The sequence below is a fragment of the Lytechinus variegatus genome, chromosome 18 (genome assembly GCF_018143015.1).
Source record: "Lytechinus variegatus isolate NC3 chromosome 18, Lvar_3.0, whole genome shotgun sequence".
NCBI lineage: Eukaryota > Metazoa > Echinodermata > Echinoidea > Temnopleuroida > Toxopneustidae > Lytechinus > Lytechinus variegatus.
Genome location: NC_054757.1, coordinates 16011223 through 16023406, shown reverse-complemented (window position 1 = coordinate 16023406; position 12184 = coordinate 16011223). Strand labels below are relative to the sequence as shown.

Sequence of the window (12184 nt, the reverse complement as noted above, 5' to 3'; positions counted from 1 at the left end):
CCCGGGCAGGGTCATACGCCATGTGGGACAAACTTTTGAAAAACAAGACATCTTGGCACCCTTTCTCTAAAATGACATTAGGAAATATTTTGATTTGATTGAAATGAAAGTAAATAAAACTGAAACATTAACCATGTCTGACTCTTCACATATATACATGTATATAGAGAGGAAAGAGGTACATTATGTTGGTCAAGAGACATGGTTGATAATAATAAAAAATTTCCGGATAGATAATGGATATGCAGGACAGACTGTAAAATTTAAAGAAACTGGAGGCTGCCTTAAAGTTGTATTCAAAGTCTTTCAAACTCTATAGTTTCCTCATCAAGGAAAGTTACTGTAATTCAATTAATTTCAAATGATACATAAAAATATTTGTATTCATTAAGTAATAGCTCTCAGAAAATGTCAAAATTTATTTCATAAAACTTGCTATATAAACATATTTGCAGCTAGAGTCGAAAGCTATTGAAATCATTCAATTTGAATGGCCGATAGTAAAACTGTAGATATTGTGCATTGTTAAAACAAGTCATTATTTGTTTCACGGCAAGGGGTTCTTTGGATCGATAGGGCAATGTTAGGCTGACATGTGCTTGTTGACTATTAAGTAGTTAACATTCTTAACAGTATTTTTAATTGTACTTACATGTAACTATGTAAATTACAGATAGGCCAGTATTAGGCCGACATGTGCTTGCTGACTACTACAGTAGTTAACATTAACAGTATGTTTTATTTTACTTTATTTTGTACATTACTGGGAAGTATTTGGATTGGGAAGTTTCATCCTTTAAGCACAGACATAGTTGCCTGTATTCTGAAGTCGGGTTTAACTTAAACTTAGGTTTAAAGTTTTGGTTTAAGTATGGATAGCCAATTGCTACATAAATCACTATTAGTAGAGATATCATATTTCAGCTCATTTGGCTCTCAAATCATTCATAATTGTGTAGGAAGTATAAATAAATGATCGTCTTCACCATCAATGAATCAGGAAAGAGCACAGTAAACATAAGAAACATACAACTTAATACAAATTTTGACACTTATGGCTTCCCATAATTTTAGCACAGAGTTAGACCATGGTCTAAGTTAAACCTGACTTCAGAATACGGGCCATTGTGTCTGCAGCAGCTTGTCTCTGTGTATTTTGTGCTAATTTTGGCATGGTGATTCCCATGCATTGTGACATCTCCTTTTAGAATGGCCCTTTAATGATTGAATGTTTGAAAATTAACTCAAAAGCATTGTATGCTTTCCGAATGTGCATTCCTTTTAACATCATATTGTTTGTCACACTTTGTCTTGTATGAGTTGTGTCTAACTGTCAAATGATTTGACATTATTACTCTCTCTTTTTAATGTATTTAGTGCACAAATATGTCTAAACTGTATGTCTTTGAGTGATTTTCAAATGCATGTAGCTATACCAATAATAGAAACTGGAATAACATTATTGAATATGTTGATAACAATGAAATATCGATAAAGTACAAATAACAGCATTATCAAATAAATTATTATACTCACCTTGGAATCAGAATGATTTGTTGTACTTTATTATTAAGCTTGCAAGTGTAAGTTAAACTGCTTTGTTTTAAATGGAAATGCAATTATTAAAGTAACAATTATATTCTTTTCTTAAAAAAATTGTCTGGTTGTGTCAATTCCGTGCTCTGATTTTTTTTCCAGTTTGGCCATCATCCACTTCCAATATGGTAGGCCCTTGGTACATACCTGGGGGTTGGGGTGGGATATGGAGGGGGTATGGAAAAATGGAACTGTTCTGTCAAGAACTGTATGCAATCAATATGCATAATTGTGAAAGGGGATGGGTTGAAAATAAACGGGGGGGGGGGGGGGGCATTCCTTTGCACCACTGAATTATTTTTTTGTGAAGCAAAAGAAGTGTTGAAGAGTGAAAGGTAGTATTCATGACAACTGCGCATTTAGCCTCACTTCCTACTTGCTCTCTTTTTTTGGGGGGGGCGGGGCAACTTCATGCAGGAGGTATGTTTTAGTCAAATCAGCATAATTAATAGTGAAATGTCATGTAGCAGATTATTTTTAATAAATTTTGTTTTAAATCAGTCCAATTACCCCCCGACCCCTGGTGTTGCTACTGCATTTATTTCATGTGCTGATCAGCCTTGGCTTGGCCATCGGCACGTATTTGTTTTTTCCTATTACAACACCTGCTTACCAATACCAGGCCACCGTACCAGCCTACCAGGTCGAAATTGTCTGCTAATTTCCTTTGGCGGGAACTCGTTTTGAACTAAAAATGGCAGCAACTTTAGGTGCATTTTCCCGTATTTTCCATCAGAAATGTAGGATCCTCAGCATCAGGTAAAATTCATCATTCGTTTTAGGTTTTTTTGATGGGCCGTAGGGTGGACGTGGGCTTGAAAGAATAAATAATAGTCTTTTCATTTTCAACAGTCCCACGTATGAAAAATTGTGTCATGTTTGTATCTAGACAGCTGGCAGCCGTCTGTTTCGAGGAGTTTTTTAACATTTTTTTTTAAATTTCTCCTCATACACAGACTGCTCGCTATCGTGCAGCCACCATAAGGGGACTTGCAAAGCAAAATCCCCCCGTCGGGGCTCTTCAATTTTTGTCTTTAATGAATAAAAATTTTGAAAATTAACGCGACCGAAATGCAAATTTCTCTTACTTAGACTGTCTTAGTCTTGGCATTAATTGCCCAAAAATTGAGAAAAATGAAGTTGAAAGGAACAAAAACAGTGACTTACCTCGGCTGTCGTACAAATTCACTTCCCCTTTTTATCTGATCTTAAGTACATAAACATATGGCCATTGTCAGTCCCCTGCCTGTACAGTAGAGGCGCACGGCCAATAATTTGGAGACTGTCTCTCATGAGAGAGATAATCTCCAATATCAGAGACTTTTATAAAGAATTTGGGTATCCAATTTCAGAGACAGTCTCCAGTTTGGGAGACCAATTTTCTTTGTTTACATTTGCTTAAAAAGGATTACCTTGGCGGCAAATAAAAATGTGATAAGCAGATTCCTCATGAAACATTACTCCTTTTTCACCGTCTACTTTAAAAATTCACCATCTACTTTTGTTTTTATAAGGATTTTTGTTGTCATCCACACACAAAACAAATGGGCTTCTGACCTCAGTGGGACAAAAGTTTGGGTGGAAAAAATCATGCTTTTGTTGGTGTTGTTTCTTTTGTTCTTTTGCAAAGCAAGTCTCCAATATGGGAGATTGTCTCCCTTATTGGAGAGAGTCTCCCATATTGGCCGTGCGCCTCTACTCTACTGCTGTACAGATCGTGCTAGAAGTTTAGAACTTCGGTGCCTTCGGTGTCTGTATTTGGTGAGTGAAGCCAACGGAGTTCAGCTGAACAACCAACAAAACAGAGACCGAAGCTTTTGGTCTAGTTTGTATCATATCTGCGCAACTCGACAAAAATAAACTCGAGTCTGAGATTAGTTTTTAAGTTAGACCTCACTCACACAGTACGAGGTCAGTACACCGAACTAGCGAGCAGGCTCCTAGAGAGTAAAAATCATTTAGATCTAGACTAGGCGTCTAGGCCTAGTAGGTCCTACTACGTGTAGCTCCAAACTTTACCAAAGAGCCAGGGATTGCGTCCAATTCATGTGCATGTAGACCCTACCGCCATGACCGCCAAAAATGAAACTAGCCCGGCGCGCTCCGGAGATTTTAGTTTCCTTCTAAAATTTTTGAAGATCTAGGCCTATCAGTTAGCCCTAAATAATGTAAATGGGATACAACTTCATTTCAGAAATGTCTACGATATTGTCTTTTAAACAAGAATTCATTGAATAAAATCGAAAAATATGGAAAGAATCAAAGATGGGGTTAACTTGCACGTTGGTTATGTCGCCATCTTGACTCTTGTTTCTTTTTTCTTCGCCAACGTTACAGGCGTATATCTTTGATATGTCCTCATAAAGCCAAAGCCAGGTAGGGTGTCGATGTCTGAAGCAGCCACACTGAGAAAAATAAGACAAGCATAATGGTGAAAATTTCATCAAAATCGCATATAAAATGAGGTTATGACATCCAGTTTCGCTTATTTTTCACAATACAGTTATATATACAATTTAGTCACATGCAAATGAGAGAGTCGATTATGTCCCTCACTATTTTTTTTTATTGTTTGTATTAAACAATTTTTCAAATTGTACAGATTTGACAATAAGGATCAACTTGACTGAACTGTAAAATGTCAAACAATGGTAAAATTTTTCCACTTGTTCATGGAGAAATAAATCTTTGTTTCACTTAACAATTAGGAGAAAATTAGAATATTTCATTAAAAAAAGAAAAAGAAATAGTGAGTGATGTCATCAGTTCCCTCTTTGCATACAGACCGGGGATGTGCATATATTGTTTTATGAAATTAAGTGAAATTCGAAAGTGTCATAACTTGCTTATTTTTCTCTTTTTATGCATATCGACTCTCTGTTAGTGTTGGGGTGGACTTGTCCTTTAAAAAGTTCACCATCTACTATTTTTCGTAAGGATTTTTGTTATCATCCATGCACAGACCATATGGTCTTCTGACCTCGTTGAGACAAAACTTTGGGTGGACAAAAATTATCCTCTTTTTGAATGTTGGTGTTGTTTCTTTTATCCTTATTATGCAAAGCAAGTCTCCATAATTTGAGAATGTATCCCATATTGGATAGAAACTCCCGTACTGGCCGAGTGCCCCTACTGATAGAGTTTTTAATAGAGGAGACTATCAAGATCTTTTCTTATGATCACGTAATGGTGGAAAATAATTGCACAATTATTGGGTCGATAAAGACTCAATATCGCCTGCCAGGCAAGCGACACCATGCCTGGGATGTTTTTATTCCCTGAGTGTTGGCCCATTGTCAATCTGTTTCTGTTAAATTAACTTCCTTAGGAACTTGGCAAGACAGCTGTTTTGCTGGTTTAAAGCCAAGTTGGTATATAACCAATTACATCTGAAACATTTTACGTCTAAGTTAAGCATTGTGGCTGACCTTGTAGATAACATTACAGATATTACTGTCTGGTCATTTATCAAAGTGGAGACAATGGCAGATCAGGGATTTGAACACATGACCTTACGATCTTGAGGCCAATGCTCCAACCACTAGACCACACAACCTATTCTCTTTTCTTCAGTGCCATTAGACCTGGTTTTCTTGGTGGAAGTGAGCATCAGTGGTTGCCATGGAAACAGGACACCAAGCAGTTTTCTAATGACCTCCCAGCCAAGCCCAAGAGACCTCTTACCACCTTTTTCCTGTTTTCTACTGAGCAAAGGCCCAAACTTACGGCAATGGAACCAAGTAAGAATGACGATTCGCCTCTTCGTACCCTGGTTTAGTAAATGGGTATCCGGTAGGAAGAAATTCTGTGATTGCTTGAGCACCTGGTCAGGGTGGCCGTGCTAAAGAAATGGTATACTAATAGCGAATAGGCATGAGTGCGATGGTGCGAGATTTTGCATGAGGTGAAAGAAAGATGCTGCGTTAGCCGAGTTGAATAGAGCGTCTCATTCTTTCACCGAATGCAAAATCTCGCACCATTGCACGAATAAGAATATTCGCTATTTGTGTTGTACAACGCCTTGGAATTAAGCGAAAATATGAAAAAAATACAAGAGTTTTACCCTGCAATAATCTATGAAAAGGGAGCAAAAAATTGAAAGCGAAAAGCAAAATCCCACAAGCGCACATGACCTCGGGCAGCATTGCGCATTTAGCCAGCAGGCTTATACGCGTATTGCCCCTTCATCTTACTGAGCGCAATGAATTAAATCGTATTGTGAGGTCACCTCCTAAAGCCGTGCAACGGTACATTTTGGATGGTACGTATTGTGTGCAACGGTACGAATGTTTGACATTCAGCCTCTCATTTGCTCGCGTACAACAAGCTAAGTAGGCGTTGTACAATATGCAATGTGTCGAAACATAGCTCAATACGTAGATGTTTCATATTATTATTTTATTTGTCTTAGAAATTGAAAGGCCTTCAAATATACTATTACATGAACTCTTTCTAACTATGCAAATTTTAACTTCGCTGATAATTGACTGACCAGAAATTGAAAATGGGGCAGAGGGGGGGACACAATGTGACTATTGAAAGAACACAAGTAGGGTCCAAAGGTTTTCTACTCTTTATTAGTTCCAACACACCCCCCCCCCCCCCCCCCGACTAATGGATGGATGGAGGGAAGGAGGCTTTTCATATGAACACAAACACACACCTTAGTGTAATATTAGAAAAGAATGTAGAAAGTACAGAAATGAATTGAGAAAGTACATACAGTAGAATGAGATATGATGGTACATATTTAATTGGTTCAGGAACAATACTCTCTTGAAGCAGATTTGAAGATCATTAACCGAAAAATCATTTTCATATTTTTTGCAGATCTCAGTGTTACTGACCTTTCAAAGAAAATAGCTGCAATGTGGAAGGATTTACCAGAAGATGAGAAAGAGGTAATGGTCAAGGCAGTGTTCAAGTTAGAGGGTCATTAGGTCAAAGGTCATGATAAATAATGATATAACATATACTGTGCGTCCCAAAAGAGGGAAACCTGTTTTCAGAGAGAGATTTCACAATTAAACATGTTTTTACTATAGTTTTAATGTTTATGGTAAGATTGGAATCTTATTTCTAATATTTGACCAACATCTTAGGAAATCATTTGTACATTGCAAATTAGAAACAAAGAATATCGAGGCATGTCAGGAATGATTTTCGCAGAAACTCGTGTGAATCTGAATCCATTCTCATTTCAGGGATCAGCGAGAGAAACTTAACAAAGAATATCGTCAAATAAGAACGGTGGTCATACCACAAACCAATCTTGTTTAACTTTTCTGCACAACCTGATTTTGACATTAGAATTTAAAGCTTGTCTTGCTCATTAATTAAAGTATTCATATAAATAAAAATCACCACCAATCAATCTCATATTAGGTATCAAAATATAGAGAAATAATTTATGTGGAAATAAATTCTATTTAGTTCAATAATCAGATCTCATTATATCAGTAACCAGTTGGATTTTGTATTTTCTTATTTCATTCTCAATCATAAATGTAGTTTTTTAAACTAAAATAGAATTTAAAAGAAAAATTAAGAAGTGTAATAATATACTGGAGATTGAAGAACTATTTTTAAAGCGAGAGCTGTTCCATTAGTATTGTTAGTGTACCAATTTGTGTATGAAAAACAATAACAATAAAATTAAATGCATCTAGACAATGAACAAGTAACTTAGAATTAACTGAGATTATGAAAGTACTGAATTGGCAATATATGTACATATTAACAAATCAACATGATTTTGATTTAATTATTAATTGTTTTTATATGACAGAATTAGAGGCCGTTCTCATTACGCTTTCTAAAACTAGTTTACTGGAAACCGATTCAGGAAACCACTTTGGAAGATCGCTTTGCTAGCGTTCTCACTCGATCACACGAAAGTGGTTTTCAAAATCACTTCACGTAAAGCGCTCTTGTTGCTATGGAGACACTCTCAGTGGGGTGACACGTTTCGCGCGAAATTTGAAACCGCACCATAGGCATTCTACACCTGTCGTGTGGAGTAGCGCGCTCAAAATGTGCGAAGATCGCTTCCCAAAGAACGGTTGTGTCCTCACTTATGCTAAAACCAGTTTAACGAGGCAAAGCGATCTTGAAAACTACATCGCGAGGTGGTTTTCCAAACTGGTTTGGAAGATCACTTCCAAGACCGCTTTGACCGTTCTCACTACGCGTTAAACTAGTTTCCAGTAAACTATATTCAGGAACATAGTGAGAACAGCCTCATAGTGACATTTCCCTAGCACCCACCCCCACCTCTGTTAATACACTAGCGGTTCTTGGTTTGCTATGCATCCTTCTGACCCTCACATTATTCTGTTTTATCTGTCAGGTTTATAGGTTAGAATTTGAGTCAAGAAGAGAAAAATATATGGAAGAGATGGAGGAATATAGATCAAGACTAACAGACGAACAGCTCGAGACTGTGACTGAGATAGGCAGAAAGAAGCGAGAAATGAGAGCAAAACGTCGGCATAAAATGGTAAGAACTAGATTTCATCACTGTCTGCAGTTGAGTTTAAGTTGTCATTTGATTAATCTAATTTTTTAAAAGTAAATTTTCATAAGATGGCTGTTAAAACCTTGTATCTGAAAATTGGTATAAAAAGAAAACCAGAGTATCTTTATGCTCATCATGTTCATACAGTTTTGAATGGAGAAAATTCCCTAAATGCTAGTGGTTATCACTCGTTGTTATTATTGCTTTTTGCCTTTTTCTTTTGCCTTTAGGAAATGAAGAAATTGAACAAGCCGAAGAAGCCTCCTACGGGATATTCTTTGTTTATCAGAGCACATTTCAACCAACAGATGGTCGGTGGAAGAACGAGAGAGGAAGTTCAGGTGAATTTATGGATTGAAATTTGATGAATTATGATATTATAAATATAATTCAAGATTTATATATTTTTCTCAGCAAATAATAGTAAGTATATCGAAAACTATTTGGAGCTATTTTCAGAGAGATTTGTTTTTCCTATTGAAGTGATGCTTTATCATATGATCATAAATTGACCAATCATTTAATACCTAGAACACTCATTAACATTCATAAGATGGATATAACGCCATCTATCTAGAAATTAAGGGTAGAGGCTTCATTTTTTTTTTTTTCATTTTTGTTTGTTTGGTTTCAGGCTCAATTCAGAGAGGCAGCGTCAATATGGCGGTCATTACCAGAAGACGAGAAACAGGTGAGTTGCAAACTTGGGAGGATGATTCAGGGGCTACTTTTCACAGTTATCTGCCTATAGACCTATCTACAACATCAGATAAGCTTGAACATTGCAGTGAATATGGATTTTTCCACGCCTCTTTTGAGCATTTTTGGGGAGAAATTGCCCCGAGCCCCCATGTACAGGTAATTTTTCCCTGATGAAATTTAAATAATTGATGATATGAATGTTTTGGTCCAGTGTATGTTATACCATGAAATAACCACTGCACCCCCCCCCCAGTCTATGGCGCAAACCCCACTCTGAAGAAAAATGGTCTTAATATGCAGTTGCACAATGTTTGCTACTGCGGCAACTGCTCCGGGTTTCCTTTCATCTGAGATGTAGGGTTAGAGTTGGGTTGCAATATTGTTTTATGTTAGGCTCAGGGTTATTGTTTAGGGTAGGGTTTAGTGTTAAATCCAGGGGTGTAGTTATTTGTTTAGCGAGTGGAAATTATAGAGGAGCAGCTTTCTATTGAGCAAATGTCATGGAACCAAATATGCAGCCTGAGCTCCTTGCCATGGACATAGGCCCGTATTCTGAAGTCAGGTTTAAGTTAGACCATGGTCTAACTCTGTGCTAAATTTATGGGAAGCTAGACCATGGTCTAACTCTGTGCTAAAATTATGGGAAGCCAAAAGTGTCAAAATTTTTATTAAGTTGTATGTTTCTAATTTTTCACTGTGCTCTTTCCTGATTCATCGATGGTGAAGACAATCATCTATTTATACTTCCTAGACAATTGTGAATGATTTGAGAGCCAAATGAGCTGATTATGATATCTTTACAATTAGTGATTTACGTAGCAATTGGCTTTCCATACTTAAACCACAACTTTAAACCTGAGTTTAAGTTAAACCCGACTTCAGAATACGGGCCATAATGTCTCCCTCTCATCAGTTTTATTATATCCCCCCCACCAAACGAAGTTTGTAGGGGGTATGTAGGAAGCAGCGTACGGTCGGTCGGTTCGTTCGTTGCAAATATTGCGCACCAAACTTCTTCCTCAGTTTTGAACCGATTTTCATGAAACTTAGAACACATATTGGTGTTGGGGTGAAGATGTTTTAGACACACTTTTTGCATGTGTTAGAAACTGTTGTCATGGTAACACTATATTTTGGCCAAAATGAGGTAAAAATCTTGCAGTTCAAACTACTTCTTCAGGTTTAACCAATTCTAATTGAATTTGATACACACATAGGTATTGATGTAAAGACATATTTTTTGTGTGTCAAAAATCATGTTACCATGGTAATGGCATATTATGTGACAAAAACTGGGTAAACAAACTTTCAATTTTAATTACTTCATCAACTTTCAACCAATTTTCATGAAATGTAAGAGACACATTTTTGTGTGTGTCGGAAATCATGTTGCCATGGTAACAACATATTATAGGCCCTAAATTAGGTAAAAATATGTTAGTTCAATCTCTCGTTCCCTCCATCATCCAATAGCAATACAATGAAGAAGCCTCCCTGCTGACAGAGACATACAGAGAGGAGATGGATGAATGGAAGAGGAAAATGGAGGAAGATGGCATCGCAACTTAGCCTTTCTGTTTCTTTCCAACTCCAAAGAAGACAAATTTTGCTCTTCAAGGAATATTTACATGCATATGTCTGATGAACGGACATGTGCTTTTTATACCTTTGCCAATGAATGATGTTTGTCTTTTGTTAGGTGTGCCTCTTTTTCAAGGACACACACTCTGACAAGATTGATACGTGAGCTTTTGCACTGCTACTGCAGAACAAATTCTAAAACTAAAGGTAAAGGTATTGAAAATGCCCATCAAATGACAATGAACAGGTGGGAGGCCTTTGTCGAAAATTTGTGAACCAGAACAGCAGTTTGTGCGAAGTTTCGGAGCTGACAAAGATTTCAGTTAAATCGTTTGTCCAGAGTCCAGGGGGGCGTTTCATGAAAGAACTTGTCGGACGTTTTATCCGACAAGTCCCATTTTGTCCAACAGTTACCATAGGAACAGTGCCTCTCAGCCAATCAAATGCATGGAAAGATGTCAGATCTGACAACTTGTCAGGTGAAAATATTGATGAAACACTCCCCAGGACGACACCGCTGCTTTGATTAACCAATTTTCTGCAAAGAAGACTTTTTGGTTGCTCATTGTCATGAAGTATTTTTGACAATACATTCTTTTCTATGTTCTTGAAAGCGTTCTGCATCACAGTGAAAAAAACAATGTGTCAAGGCTGCCGCACACATTACGATTGGTCCGAGTCCCTATTGTGGTATAAAATTTGATGCAAATATTGAGACAAGGAACATCTTGCTGTGAAAAGTTCCATCATCATACAAATATCTACATGTATGTTCAAATCTGTGACTATGAAACTGAATTCAATATCTAATTGTGATTTTGTCGTAGCAATCATACAATAAGCTACATGTACGATTAGAAACAAAATAAAGGCTTGCAATCAACCAAAATTGTTAATTTAGTATTCTTATAATTACGTTGAACCAGAGATAATAGGATTTTATTCATAATTTTTTTTAGAAAGTATGTAAGATGCAATTTGTTTCAAAATTGGATCGTAGACTAGTCGTAATGTGTGCAGTGGCCTTTGTGAATATTGATGCTTCCTCACCAATTTTTGTTTCATCACAAGAGCTCAGTTAGGTCCCCTCAGTGAGAACAAAAACATGACCCTTTTTTAAAGGGAGGGGTGTCTAGTTTTCCTCAATTACCTAAAAGATATTAAGGGTAATGACTTTCTACTCACCTACCAAATGTCATAGTAGATACATTTAGGTGTGTATTATCCGAGTTCTCATAAAATTTGAGTCTTATTAAAGGTCAAGTCCACCTCAGAAAAATGTTGATTTGAATCAATAGAGAAAAATCAGACAAGCACAATGCTGAAAATTTCATCAAAATCGGATGTAAAATAAGAAAGTTATGACATTTCAAAGTTTCGCTTATTTTTAACAAAATAGTTATAAGAACGAGCCAGTTACATCCAAATGAGAGAGTCGATGATGTCACTCACTCACTATTTCTTTTGTTTTTTTATTATTTGAATTACAATATTTCAATATTTACGAATTTGATGGTTAGGACCTCCTTGGCTGAAGCACAAAATGTTAAAATAATGGAATTCCATGTGTTCAGGGAGGAATGAAACTTCATTTCACATGACAATGACGAAAAAAACAAAATATTTCATATAATAAAATACAAAAGAAATAGTGAGTGAGTGATGTCATCAGTTCCCTCATTTGCATACTGACTGAGACGTGTATATAACTGTTTTGTGAAATGAAGCGAAACTTTAAAATGTCATAACTTTCTTATTTTACATCTGATTTTGATGAAATTTTCAGTG

General features: G+C 36.6%; 1 protein-coding gene across 1 annotated transcript; it reads left to right on the top strand.

The window, feature by feature from the left end:
* Positions 1-2209: 2209 nt before the first annotated feature.
* Positions 2210-10785, top strand: LOC121432081 (transcription factor A, mitochondrial-like). The gene is made up of 7 exons (XM_041629928.1): positions 2210-2355; positions 5170-5336; positions 6427-6497; positions 7946-8095; positions 8344-8454; positions 8748-8804; positions 10289-10785. The coding sequence occupies exons 1-7, from the start codon at positions 2291-2293 to the stop codon at positions 10382-10384; spliced, it is 717 nt and encodes a 238-aa protein (XP_041485862.1). The 5' UTR covers positions 2210-2290; the 3' UTR covers positions 10385-10785.
* Positions 10786-12184: the final 1399 nt, after the last annotated feature.